Genomic DNA, 14510 nt, shown 5'->3' with positions numbered 1-14510 from the left:
AGTGACACAGTATCAAGAGCAGGCATGAGTAAACTTCAGCCCTCCAGGTGTTTTGGACTTAAACTCCCACAATTCCTAACAGCCAGTAGGCTATTAGGAATTTTGCAAGTTGAAGTCCAAAACACCTGGAGGGCCGAAGTTTGCTCATGCCTGCTGTAGAGGATTGTATGATTCTCACCTTGTTTTAGAGTTTGAGAAAATGTTGACTGGGGGATTCTGGAAGTTTAATTTTTTTTTTTTTTAAGGAATGTAAATTGTAGATTTTTCCACTCACACCCGGAGGCTACTGTGCTGGGAATTATTGAATGAGAAATTGTCCAGGATTCATTGTATGTCATACTGATATTTTTGAAGGAAGAAAAAAAGAATACAAACATGTAGTAGTCATACAGAAAATACTGTGTCTTTTTTACTTTCAGGATTATTACAAAACTGGAGTCATTAACTGTCCTGATGGGATTTCTATTCCTGATCTCCGAGACACGTGTGACTATCTTTGCATCAACTTTGACTTTGACACAATCAAATGTCAAGATTTAAGTGAGTGTTGTGCAACTTAAAGGAAAGATATTTCAGAACTCTTCATATGTCTGGCCATTCTACTACGACTTCTGTTGTATAGATAACATTATGAATTTAGAAAGTGAAATTGGTAATGTCCAGTTCTATGCAAAGGACTCATGCATGGTTTGTTTCCTGCTAGGTGCATTATTGCATGAATTGTCTAATGATGGGGCTCACAAGCAGTTTGACAGCTATCTAGAAGAGCTCATTCTCCCTATAATGGTGGGCAGTGCCAAGAAAGGAGAACGAGAATGCCACATTGTGGTATTAACTGAAGAAGACATAGTGGACTGGGATGAAGACTATCCACCTCCAATGGGAGAGGAATACTCACAAAGTAGGTGATCTATGTGTGAGAAAGGTATTTAAAAATACATTAGATTGTAAGCATAGTTTATTGTATTATGAAAGGCCTGAGATAAAAAGCTAACATTTTATTATATAAGAGATTATTTTTACAAAGAAGCTGCTATTCAAACACACAGTACAGTACTTCTCACAATGCCAAAAAAAAACCCCACATTTGTTTTGTTTCATTACCAATGAATGTATTACCAATGTAGGGATATAGGTTTTCATAGGAATCTTTTAATTTGAGAATTTTTTTTTTTTTTTGCTGTGTGGAGACTGATTTCCAGGAAGCCGTTTCTGTTAACTGTGGTATGCTATGCAAAGTAGGTTTCAACAGTAGCTAGGAGTGCTTTTCCACAGTTAAAGCCGATGTGCCAGCTGCATCCTTTCCTTGAAATGTCAGACTTGGCACACACATTAACATCCCATTTAAATTACTGTAACACACTTGGTATGAGGCTGCCTTTGAAAACTGTTTGAAAATTTCAGTGCGTACAAAGTACTAATACAGTAGAGTCTCACTTATCCAAGCCTCGCTTATCCAAGTTTCTGGATTATCCAAGCCATTTTTGTAGTCAATGTTTTCAATATATCATGATACTTTGGTGCTAAATTCATAAATACAGTAATCACAACATAACCTTACTGCGTATTGAACTACTTTTTCTGTCAAATTTGTTGTATAACATGATGTTTTGGTGCTTAATTTGTAAAATCATAACCTAATTTAATGTTTAATAGGCTTTTCCTTAATCCCTCCTTATTATCCAAGATACTCGCTTATCCAAGCTTCTGCCGCCCTGTTTAGCTTGGATAAGAGAGAGTCTACTGTATCAGAATTTATGCTTTGGACTCTGTTTTCAAACAGTTTTCAAAGGCAGTGTCATATTAAGCTGGTTACAATACTACAGCTGGTTATAGGAGACAGATAACTCCTTTGTTGTATCAGCTTCCCTGGCAACCAGTGATTTCCAGCCATAAGTCAAAGTGAAGGTTGTAACCCAGTAGTTCCCAAACTTTGGTCCTCCAGGTGCTTTTGACTTCAGCACTAAGAATCCCAAGGCAGTTTGACCAAATGTCAGGAGTTCTGTGAGCTGTCTATCAAATATCTATAGGACCAACATTGGGAACCACTGTTGTAATCTATAGAACTCTATACAGCTTTGACCCCGACAATCTGAAGGATTTTATCTCCCCATATATGCCTGTTCTTCAAGTGTTGAGATCCTTGGAGAAAGATTTCTCCTTATTTCACTTATTTCCTTTTCCCTTATAACACCGTCACAGGCACATTGGAGAGGTCTTTCTTGGTGGATCTCTCCCAGAGTATGCAATGCTTTCCCATGAGACGCTGGGTGGCTCCCCTTGCTATGCTCCTGCTGGCAGGCAAAGATCTTTTTGGGTTACTCTGAATTTTCAGGCTGGATGGCCATGTCTCCTGCAGCATTCCCTACTAACGTTTTGCCTGCATCTGTGGCTGCCATCTTCAGAGGTTCTAATCTTTTATCACACACCATCCCTTTCCTTTAATAATAGACATCTCTGCATCCTTCCTCTCACACCTTCTTCATCATTAACTGTTCCCCAAAAGTAGGATTTTGTGGTGGTGGAGACGGACAAATTAACTAAGAGACGCACAAATGACTTCTTCCCATTAGTTTCTGTGGACTTGGGTTAAGGGCTCAAATTTGTGTTGGTTTGGAATACTAGGCACAAGAAGGTGGCCCTTCGATTCTAACCTTTTTCCTGCATACAATAAATATCCCACAGTTATAGTTTTTCTTTGTAAACCGAAATGCTGAAAAAAATATGTGCAGCTTTGTTGTTTTATATATAATCTGTATTATAAAATGAAAAACATTTGGCACTGTCACATTTCACAGTGCAGACTGACAATTTTCTCCCGTGAATTATAATTTTTTATTCCCTATTCTCTCACTTTTAGTATGCTTTTGGTTGAAAAATTGAATGCTGATACTTATTTGTAAAGGCTGTCAGCCAGTTAACTCCTGTTAAATTGTCAGAAGGTGCACTTTTTTCTACATTATTAGTTATGACTCCTTCTTTCCCATTTCCAAGTTGTCTATAGCAATAAGCTGTATAGATTCTTCAAGTATATTGAGAATCGGGATGTGGCAAAAGCTGTGCTGAAAGAACGTGGCCTGAAAAACATTCGGATTGGCATTGAAGGCAAGTATAGTACTTCTTAATTACTGGTTTCTAGGAAGAAGCCAGCAGGAGTTTCCTTTTAGACTAAGGCAGACAGTTGTGCCTTTGCAGATGTCTCTAGACTGCAGTTCTCATAATTCTTCCCATTGGCCGTGTTTACTAGGGTTATGAGGGGAAACTGGAAGTTCACAATTGACATCCCTCTTTAGAAGTTCCTAATAACTAATTCTATAGGCCAAATGGTTCTCAACCTGTGGGTCCCCAGGTGTTTTGGCCTACAACTCCCAGAAACCCAGCCAGTTTACCAGCTGTTAGGACTTCTGGGAGTTGAAGGCCAAAACTTCTGGGGACCCACAGGCTGAGAACCACTGCTATAGGCAGTAAGCTCTGTCAGTCTGTGTTCAAAGTTTTCCGCTTAATGGTATGATTTGCTGTTGTTATGTGCGTTCAAGTCATTTTTGAATTTTAGTGATCCTAAAGTGACTCAAGTAGGGATTAAACTTGTTCACCATAATCTAGTCCAATATTCAAACCATTATGCCATGCTGGCTCCATGTTGGCATAGTTATACCTCATGATCTTTCCACAAAAAAACCAGTGCTTTCCATGGGTCATTGGTATAGAGCGCTGCAATACTTCACTTCAAAAGCTGTGGTTTCTTTGTTGTTGATGATAAATGCATTTGTGAAATGAGAACTTATCTGCCTCCTCTTTAATCCCAAGACTCTACATGTCCCAAACAAGCATTTGAATTACTGCCTTTCCCCACATAAACCTGCCTATTAAAACAGTACAGTTAGGTCTTGCTCCATATCCTCCAAATTTTAATTATAACCTGCTGTATTGTTTTATTATAATTTTGTTTATTGTTTAAAAGACAAAGATAGATTGAGAATGAAATTGTAATTTGTGACTGTTTGTATTTGCAATCCTTGTGTATTCGCTAGTTTATGAAATAGATAGGCATTTGAGCATGAGTAGCAGCAAAAATGAGATAAGAATATATGACCTACTGACAGACCCCACATGAACATGGAAAGCGCCTTAAATGTATATTTAAATGTATAATTATGTATATTTTAATGGCTATTCTTAATTTTATTGTAATTTTTAATCTTGATGGATTTTTAAATTTGATGAAAACTGTTTTTAATGTGTATGGTTATACTGTAAGCCGCCCTGAGTCCCCTGATGGGTGAGAAGGGCGGGGTAGAAGTGATGTAATAAATAAATAAATAAATAGGGACTGTCAGAGTCCCCCAGTCTCCATTTATTGAGCAGCTGCTGCAAATGGCTGGTTTCTTTTCCCTTTTTACTGGGAAGCAGCTGACTCATGTTTCCATCCACCCTCTGTGTGTGGGGTAATTGTGATAAGGGCCCCTTTCTGCCTGTTGCACCAGAGATCACTCACAGAAAAGGGTGTGAATGTCAGTTGTTGTCTTCTTATCCATACAGAAACAAACCCTTGTTGCTCACAGGAGGGTGATGCCTCATAAGTGAAGATTTGTGGGTGTTGGGCTGGAAGATAGTACTTAGCTACATAACGAAGGTATCTGTTTAGCTAAATAGGTGGTGCAGAATTCCAGCTGTTGTACATGAGGCTTTGAAGTGTACAAATAATGATTTTGGGAATCCTTTCACTTTCCTGGATACATAAGGGAATGCTTATAGAAATCAAAACTAGCCAATGATGATAATGATGCCAAAATAATTGCTTTCCAGGCTATCCCACCTGTAAAGAGAAAGTGAAGAGGCGTTCTGGAGGGCGCTCAGAAGTTATCTACAACTATGTGCAACGTCCATTCATCCAGATGTCTTGGGAAAAGGAAGAGGGGAAAAGTCGCCATGTTGATTTCCAGTGTGTTAGAAGCAAATCCTTAACAAACCTTGTGGCGGTGGGTGCAGATGTAGCAGAAGACCAGGAGATTGTGCTCCATCACCCTCCCCAGGTAGATGAACTTGACAGGCTAAATGCCCCATTTTCTCAAATGGATTCTAACACTCTACCAGATTAGTATTTTAGTTTACTGCAAAGGTGTCTCGACAGATTTGGTTGATGCGCTGGGTCAGAACTAAATACCCAGGGTATCCTGCTATCAGTCGTCTTGTAACTGGATCTTTTATCAGCTATTTTATTCATGAGTGGCTTTAAACAGATTGGACTGATATAATTTTGCCTGCTTCTGAGCACCCTAAGCATTCTCCAAAGAGCACCTGGATCTGAGACTCAGTTCATACTTCATCCTTGACAACATAAGCAACTCAGCTGAAATGGTATGTATTATCAGCATCAACTGAAGATGGTGGATTGGATCCAGATTGGTCATTCCATGAATGGAAAGACTTTCTCTTCCTTGGAAAGCCCTGGATTTTGATGGAAGCAATGTCCATTCGCTCCTCCTCGTCCCTGCAGACTTCCATACTTTTGTAGAAGGATCCCTCCCGCCCCCCACCCTCTGATCAGTTTTCAGGAGCTAAAAGGCATTGCAAGGGGGAGACCCAAAAGTTACCTTCTTGCTCCTTCTTTTTTGGGCAAGGGTGGCAGAGTTGGTGGGTGTCAGATTTGGATTGCAGCCTGGCATTTTGAAGGCATGTAATATATACTGGGACCAAGCTTTATGGTAGTTGTGATATCCGTCCCCCAATATTTATGAGGCAGAATTCCAACTTGCTATTTCAATCTCCATTGGGAGTCCTGTCTCCTAAATGGAGCAATAAAGATTCTGAGGGAGGATGCGAAGCCTTGCGACTTCTTTCAAGACAGATTAGTCCTATGGGTTACAATGCCCCATCCCTAAAGGTAGATGGAACTCGATTAAACTTTAATTCTGATCCAGTCCTATTAATTTTTTCAGCATTGTTGCATTTTAATTACACAGAATTAATTCAAGAAATCCAGAGCTGTTTTCTAACTTTACTCCTTCAGCAGCTCATATGTCAATTTTATAGACTACTTAATCTCAGGGAGATGCTGACTAGATAACACTATGTAACACGATTTTGTTCCTGGGTTATAAATATCATTTCCTAATTGGTTCTGTCATAAAAACGTGGGAAAAGTTTATTAAACTGCCAAAACATTGTTTTTGTGGGACATCCTGCAGCACATTTTGCTATAGTTTTTCAATGACTATCTCATAAAATTTCAACCAATTCAACATAGTTTGTGGTAGCCACAAAAATGAAGTTTTGGGAATATAACAACTACTTTCAAAGTAAGTACTAAACAATTAAACAGGAAATAACCCTTTCAAACCAGGAACAGAACATTTTTCAAATTTTGTTACATAGTGTAATGAAAGTGCATATGCAGTGCAGATACAGGGGCGCAGAATCTCCTAGTCTTGGCTTGCACAAAAAAAAAATATGAGCGGAATACATTTACATCTTTTTTTGCAAGCTTCCACTGAACTTACATAAGCTTTGGCTCTTTAGGATGGAGAGGGTAGGTTTCAAAGAACCAAATGCCAGACTGCGAAATGCTGCATTTTCAACTCAGGGCAAAGTTATTATTGTCCGTGTAATCTACCTGTATTATATATATATGACATTTTGTATACAGTGACTTGTAAATCCAGGCAGAAAGTGCTGAATTAGTGAAACCTGCAAAATACTTTTGATGTATACATGTGCAAAGAACATCTGTATTGTTGTGTTGCAGTCTGTAATTTGTCCTTTCTTTCAAAAGTCCTGTGATTAAATAATACTTTAAGGTTACTGCACCTTTGTGAACCAAAAGACCAGGTGCTTTCTTCTTCAGTGAAGGACTATCTCTTTGATCTTCTGAAATAGTTGCACTGGCATAAAAGCTGATAATGCAGATGCGTTGCTTAAAAATTCTGCTTTTTCACCTGCATATCCTGGTCACTTCTTCCATCTATGTTGCTTCACAGCTTACATCTTATAAAAGGAAGCAATTTGTTCTTGTGTTGCTTTTCCCAGCTTGTAAGGCAGCATTGATTATCTGAATTGCTTCAGTATGGGTGCACAGCATGGTTCATAGAACAGCTTTATTTAGAATGCATGCAGGAAAATGTTTCCCATTTTAAAAATCCTATGGATGAAAGCTGGTCACATATCTTGCTACTTTACATCTTTCCCTGTATAAGGTGTATTCTAATGGGTAGGTTTAAAAGAAAATGCACATTCAGTAGGTCATGTATGAAGGTTGTTATCAGATGGCCTGGCTGAATGTTTGACCTGGCTGTTCTGTAGTGTCACTGTAATCAGAGCTATCATTCTGTGCTTGTCACCGCATAATTGTTAGTTCTAAAACTCGATCACATAGCATTTTCGGCAAAACAAAGAAAAAACATTTTCTGATGAATAACCTTTCTTTTGAAAAAAATCTAAAGTGTAATCGGAAACATAAATGATTAGTGTTGGAACAAAGTATATGCTGATGAATTTGGAGACTTCGGTGCATCAAATTAGCAGAATTACAAAAATACTTTTGGAGGGGGGATGTCTGCAAGCACCTCAATTTTGCAGACTGAAAAGAACATCTGTTTAGGATCACACCTGAAACTACTTGATTTTGCCAGATACTGAAAATAGTTTTGCAGACACAATAGGGGGGAAAACCCAATTTTACAGTTTTTGAGAATGAGTTGTCCTAGGCTCCTGTTATTTTCAATGAGCTTATAGTCTCTTTCAATTACTATTAGATACTCATGTATAAGTCTAGAATGTGTAATCAAAATCAGCCTAAATGTTTGGGTTGATTTATGCATGGGTCAATGTAAGTGCTGTATCTCAGTTCTTAGTGAAAACGGAACATTCTCCTTCTCTAAGTGGCAAAAGAGAAGTGTGTAATCTATTCTGGAAAAACCTAAAAGCAGCACTGGCTCCCTGTACTCTCTCTGCTGCTGACATTTTGAAATCCCTGGGCAGGAAAAAGGCAGCAGTGGTCAGGTGGCTGAATTGAACCATTCCAGTGTTAGATTAGAAAACAAAACCAGATTAAATTCAATATACTAAATTGGCAAAGTACGCCAGCTTCAGATTTGGTACAATTGCTCTCAAAACACGTTAGCCATTAACTTCAAGACTAATCAGCAACAATTATATAAGTCAGTTTTTGATAGACTGGCTTGCCCTGCTTCTCTTTGGTAGAAACTAATTCTATGAACACCGCTAACCTCTTTTTCTGGGATTTGAGAGAAGCCATAATTTTTCCATATAACTTTTAATTAACGTTTTACCCAGTAATTGTTTGCCAGGTCTACAATGGTATCTCCAAAAGCAAGTGTATGAAGAGTCAGGTGTACATTTCTAAAAAATATATTAGGAAGCCCTTCAAGTATAGAATCCTATAATGTTCTAAACATGTCTGGTTTAGGATATTTATATTATAGACAACTATCCTAAAATGTGTACAGTAATGTTACATTGTATATCTGCTGCAATAGCTAGTGTTGGCACAACAAGCATAATCGTCTGGATCCATCCTTAAGTGTTTGATCTATTAGTCTGCAGCCAATCAATTTTTTTGTAACATGCGAAGCAGTTCTCAAAATAGGATTACAAGAAAGGTTTTCATGCAAGTGGTTGAACTTTAAATTTGAAGTATTTAAAGCTTAATGGAAACGCACATGTGACATTGATACAGTCAGGATGACTGGCAGATTGAGGGTATCTTGGTAAGATTCTATTTTTCTTAATTAAGTCAGAACTTAGAAAAACAGTTCATACAGGTCCAAAGTTACATATATTTTGCTTTTCTGCACTAAAGACATTTTACTATTTACATGAGAAGGTAACTTTACCATTTTTATGACAAAGTCTACTGAAATTGAGCATAGATTTGGTACAGTTGGTCATCTGTGCAGATATGATTTAACATTTCTCTCTAGTAATCTAGATACTGCAGTGATTGTTTGGTCAACTTCCACGCTGGAGGACTTAAGAGATTCCTAAAGAGAACATCATTGTAGGTCTTCCAGTAGGATTCTCTAGTCAACACCCAGCAGAGGAAAGATCATGCTGGAAACAACCTAGAAGTTCTTAGAAAGCTGCTGTCTCAGATAGGTGTCATCGCAACCCTAACTGCAGTGAATGTGGAGGGCTTAATGTATTTCTGTTAAGGGGAAATATTACATATGTACTCCTTAACTGCCTTAAAGTACAAATCAATATTTTTCATTTCAAAATTATTTCTATATTCCGTATTTACAAACTCATAATTTCTGTAGTTATTGTTAATGTAAGAGCAGCTCACATGCGTTTTCATACTCTTAATAAAGTACTTCTGACCTGATATTTTATGTTTCTACTTCAGTAATATGTCGCACCCCCGGGACACTTGTTGCTAAAATAATGGAGGTCTGCTTACTGTATGAATGTGGAGAATGTGAATCACTTTATTTTCAAAATTAAAAGTATCTGTTGCTGAGCTGAGCATGAGAAGCAAGACTTCTGTACAAGGGCAGTCTCTTCCTTCATTCAATGCCATGTATCCCTTTTCTTTTGCTCCTCTAATTCGATATTGTGTTTTGTTTTGTGGGGTTATTTTTTCCTTTGCAGTAATTGAAATTTTGCAACCAAAATACTTATTTCTTCTCACACTTAACTCACTCTGAAGATGGTACCTTTTTGTTCACTCCAAAGAACTCTCAAAGGATTAGCAAAACTACATTTATTGAAGAGGAATTTTAAACAGTCATAATGAAAAGATTGTTCCATAAAGAATTGGTCTTCACACAAAATTAAAGGATCGCATACAAAGAACATGAAATTGTACACTCCGTTAGTAACAGCCGCATTTAAATTATTCAAAGTTGAATTTCTCCTGCCAAAATAAGGCAGAATGCAGGCACATTGAATAACCGTATAGGTTGAGTATTCCTTATTCAAAATACTTCAGACCAAAAGTATTTTGCTTTTTCAAATTTTGGAATACATGCATTTGCATACATGCATATAATGAAATATCTTGAAGTCAGGACCGAAATCTGGGTATCAAATTCATTAGCACTTAAATTACATAGGCACCTTATACACATAGGCCTAAGGTAATGTTATATATTATTTTAAATAATTTTGTACATTTAATGTGTGCGTAAGAGTATAATATCTTAGCTATCCAAATTGACACTTTTGGATTTTTGAATTCTGGACAAGAGATGCTCAACCTATAAGTGCAATACTTTGCTAGGGATGATAGACAACTGGTAGCTTTACTTATTAATATGAGTGAGGAAATTTTATTTGTCCCTATAACTATGCAAGCCAATGCTCATATTGTTAATCTCTCAGGAGTTATACTGAAAAAAATACCAGAATGATGTAGTATTGCAGAGAACAACATATATATCTGCATAACCAGTAGGCTGGATACTAAACATTTCATGATTTATTACATGATTTGTTATGGCTTGGGGCAAAGTAACAGAACAAATGAATTGTGGATTGTGCATGTTCACCTGCCTAAATTGGGGTTAAGCATCCACACTGACAATGGAGGTTCATCAGAGTTCTTGCTTAACTCAAAATTTAGCTAATGATTTGAAATCCCAGTTGAAATAAAATTTGAGTTTACCTTAACGGCACTACAACCTAATGCTTAACTATGATTAAGACAGGAAGAAACTTCACTGTAGACACATGGCCTAGTCCCTTAACTGTGGTCAGCATCACACCTGCAAATATACGATCATCTGATAAGCGCCCCTTTAGTATTCTAAAAAAAGCCAGATAAATTGTACTCTAGGGTGCAGTTCTAAAAAAAAAAGTCCAGTCAAGACTTTAATGTTCCAAGTTGCATCTAATTTGTTTTAGTTTGTTGCTGCATACTGTTCTTATTTGTGAGTAGCTTCTACTAATGGCAATCGAGCATCTAGACAGCTGACAAGTCAACCTGATCTTGGCTATTGCTGAGACTAAAGGATTTAAGATTAGACGTCTTTGCAATAATGTGGTCCATTCATTCTACACAACACACAAAGCAAATTATCAATAAACTTCATAACAGTACAAAATATTCACACTTACAATCCTACAATCCAATTTACTCATGCCATACAATACTTGCGCTTAGGATCTGTTGTACTGTGGCACAGAATGCTTTGCTATATCTTCATAACACAGAAGAATACATTTTGTGCAAGTTATTGGCTAGTTTGCTCTCTAGGTAATTGGATCTACACTTTTTAAGGCTTTATAAATGCATCAGTCATGTATGCTACATATTTCAGCAGGCACCAGAAATGTAACTTTAAACCCATCATTAAAGTAAGGAAAATCTAGTCCCACCAAGGGTGGGACACGTCGAAAGAACACAGTAAAAACTGCAAACTAGGCACAAAAGGTTATGAAAACAAGAACAAGCATTTATTCCCTCTTTCTAAATACATTTCTTGGAAAAAAAACTATATGCAAAACATTTTATTATCTTTTGCATTGAAGCTTCTATCTAGTTCTGCATCTAGAAAACAGATAAAGTCATTGGCTTTCTCAGTATCAAGATAGATAACAAAATGATGGCATGATAATCATGACAACCAAAAAAAAGATGGGGGACATATTCTAAACTTGCATATAAGACCATCTGGAGAATGCATGGGACACAGCACCTTGGAAACATGTCACTCTTTATAATACAAAGCAATACTACTTATTATGTGGAAACCACCTCATGAACTCAAAAGGGACGAGGTCAGAAATTGGCTAAAATAAAATATATCTTTTAGGAGAATGACTGGAAGCTGTGATTATTTCATTCCAAGCTTCACCAGATTTTCTTGAGGCAGGATATGATGATCTTTGACCAATGTCCTCTAAATTTTACAAGTAGTGAGTCCTGGTCCCTAAATTTTAAGTAAGTACTAGCACTTAAGTGGCTTTCAGTCTAGTTGCATAAGAATAAATAAAACTGCCAGGATGCTTTACTAAAGGGAAACTCAACATTTTTATGAAATTGCCCAATATAAATATTAATGTACCTGGAAAGTCCCCAAACTATTCAAGGTCCCATTCTCTGGTTTTGCTTTATGAGTTTTGAAAAGTACTAGATTCATTTCTATACAACTAACCCTGCTGTATGGTGCTTCTGAAACAAGTCATCGTGTATATTTCTAAGATGGTTACTTTTGAAGGATGGCAAGTGAACGAAATACTCAACAGTGGAAGTATATTATCATGTGTCATGCAGAAACTTGGAAGGTAGGGATTCAGTTGGACAGTCTGAATGATTTTAAAGAAGTACCAAGGCCACCTGGAGAGGTGTCTGGAACATAAAATTGCACCACACAGAAATTCTAAATGAACAGTTCCATTACGCAGACCTCTCCAACCTGTAGCTCTCCAGGTGTTTGGGCCTCCAACTCCCAGAAACCTTAACCAGCTTGTTCAATGGACAGGAATTCTGGGAACTGAAGCCCAAAACACCTGGAAGGCCACAGGTTGAAGAAGCCTGCTTAAGAGTTGTTTCCAGGTAGCATTTAAAAGGCACTTAAAGAGTTCTCAGGCTCCCAAGCTTCAGAAGTATGAAGTTTCAAGTATCCCAAACTACTAGTTAAAATCTTACATATCATAATTATCTGCTTGTATCAACTTCCTGGCTCTGTTTAGTTAAAGTCTGGAAGTTAGGGAGGAGAGAAGTCATTTTCCCCATATTGCTACCAAACTGTTACAAACAGGCCTCCTTGAAGGTATTAGCCCTGGGAAGCTTATAATGTTACTATACGTGATTTGTATCTTTGCAGAAATAATGAAACATTGCATAAAACAGCTTCTCCAAAAAATTACCCCTTGTCATTGCCCTGAACATTGCTTATAAAAAAGATAATGTTCCACAAATCTGTAACGTAGAGGGGGGAAAACTCTTAACATTTTAAGTTCACTATTTTAGTACCAACAGTAAAGTGCAACAGGTTTTGAGGTTGAAAAGATGCTATATCCAAAAAGCTTTTGAACAAAGTATAAAAAGACTATAGTGATCTTTAAGGCAATATAGGACCTGCCCACCTGTGGGATAAGTTGCTGAGAGTTTTGTCTACCTCATGCTAATTATTGCTTTGTTTCTTCTACAATAGTGTAGCCCTTGGAATCGTGCTGTATTTTCATGAAGTACTTGTGAGACAGAACACATATGAAAAGTACAGTTATGTTATGCTTTGCTATGTTAGTAAATAAAAGCTAGTTCTTGCCTCCCTCTTGTTGAAGTAACAGTCATAAGAACTTTAACTGAAGCCAGAAAACATATAATCTGCAATAAAGGCAGACAATAAGATTGTGGAAATTTTCCATAGATAAACCCACTGTAATGTAAATCACAGTGTATATTATGTTATCCAGCATTCTTCTCAAGAGTTCACAGCCCTCAGGTAAAGCTTTGAAGTGCAGAAGAAGACAATGTGTGTTGACAAACTAAAATGAGGGTCCGGAAGTCCAACTGTGAGTTACTACTTTCCATCTTTCATGTAGGACGGTATTGCGCCTCGAGCAGTCAGGCCTTCAAAACGCTTGTAGGTATAATTGATAAAGACCCAGTCTTTATTCTTGTAGTCTGTCTCTGGGTGGTTACTTGTGGTCACTAGAAAAAACCAGCACACAGAATTTAGATTAATAATGAAATAACATAAGTAAAAGAGAATATATTTTGTCCAGCATGTTCTAGACGTGCTAATGGAATGGGAAAATTATGCACTCCTATTATATCTCCCTGGGCATGTTTCAATGACAGGAACATGTAAAACAGATACATAATTCCTCTGCTGTTAAATAATTTCAGGAACCTCCTGAATTATTATTATTATTATTAAAAATAATTGATATTATTATTATCATCTATTATTGTTGTTGTTATTATGTATTGATGTGGCTTTGGTTTGGGGCTAAGTGATGAGGAATGTAGTCCCCAAAACTGAGATAGAGAAAATTCATAAGCAGGAAGCCAGCATCTACCAGTGTTGCTCTTCCCTTTTTCTCTGAACTGATTCCATCAAAATCAAATTTAAAACATACTGAACCTATGAATTAACTCTGATGTAACAAAACCTTTCCCAAGCCAATTTAGAGCAGAAGTAGTAACAGAGGGATTTGCAGGACTAGGCTAAGGATTATCTTCTATGAAATAGCCAGTTCTTGGAAAGTTAAAGTTAAGATGCATATAAAAATAAAAAATTATAAAGACCAGAAAATAATTAAAAAAAATTACCTGCTGGTTTAAGGATATCAGATTCTGGAAATTCATCAAAGTTTGATGTATCATCTATACTTTTGATTTCTATAGGTATTGCAGCTGGTCTCTCTCTGATAAAAAACATATTCATGATTAAACGTATTGTACAAGAAGAATCCTGAATGCGGTATCAAATTTGGAACACAACTGCTTCTAAAGTCCACATTCTGTCTTGCTCATATCACCTATCTTTCTCCCCATTCATCCCATTGCCAGAGTAGAAAACAGAGTTTGAATATATAGA

The 14510-nt window shown here is 37.1% G+C and overlaps 2 protein-coding genes across 4 annotated transcripts in view; one reads left to right on the top strand and one right to left on the bottom strand.

Annotated features, from left to right (window-relative positions):
- kctd20 (potassium channel tetramerization domain containing 20) overlaps positions 1-9343 on the top strand; it is a 32526-nt gene extending 23183 nt beyond the window's left edge. For both annotated transcript variants that reach the window (XM_008109748.3, XM_016993306.2), the window contains 4 exons: positions 420-540; positions 704-901; positions 2995-3105; positions 4807-9343. In XM_008109748.3, coding sequence (XP_008107955.1) covers positions 420-540; positions 704-901; positions 2995-3105; positions 4807-5099 — 723 coding nt within the window. In that variant the 3' untranslated portion in view covers positions 5100-9343. The remainder of the gene's footprint in view (positions 1-419; positions 541-703; positions 902-2994; positions 3106-4806) is intronic.
- Positions 9344-9706: 363 nt separating this feature from the next.
- The window catches only part of stk38 (serine/threonine kinase 38), a 28525-nt gene continuing 23721 nt past the window's right edge, over positions 9707-14510 (bottom strand). For both annotated transcript variants that reach the window (XM_062978448.1, XM_003220352.4), the window contains 2 exons: positions 14243-14337; positions 9707-13618 (listed from right to left, as the gene is read on the bottom strand). In XM_062978448.1, the coding sequence (XP_062834518.1) occupies positions 13488-13618; positions 14243-14337 (226 nt within the window). In that variant the 3' untranslated portion in view covers positions 9707-13487. The remainder of the gene's footprint in view (positions 13619-14242; positions 14338-14510) is intronic.

The sequence above is a fragment of the Anolis carolinensis genome, chromosome 4 (assembly GCF_035594765.1).
Source record: "Anolis carolinensis isolate JA03-04 chromosome 4, rAnoCar3.1.pri, whole genome shotgun sequence".
Taxonomy (NCBI): Eukaryota; Metazoa; Chordata; class Lepidosauria; order Squamata; family Dactyloidae; genus Anolis; species Anolis carolinensis.
This window is presented reverse-complemented; position numbering and strand designations above follow the sequence as displayed.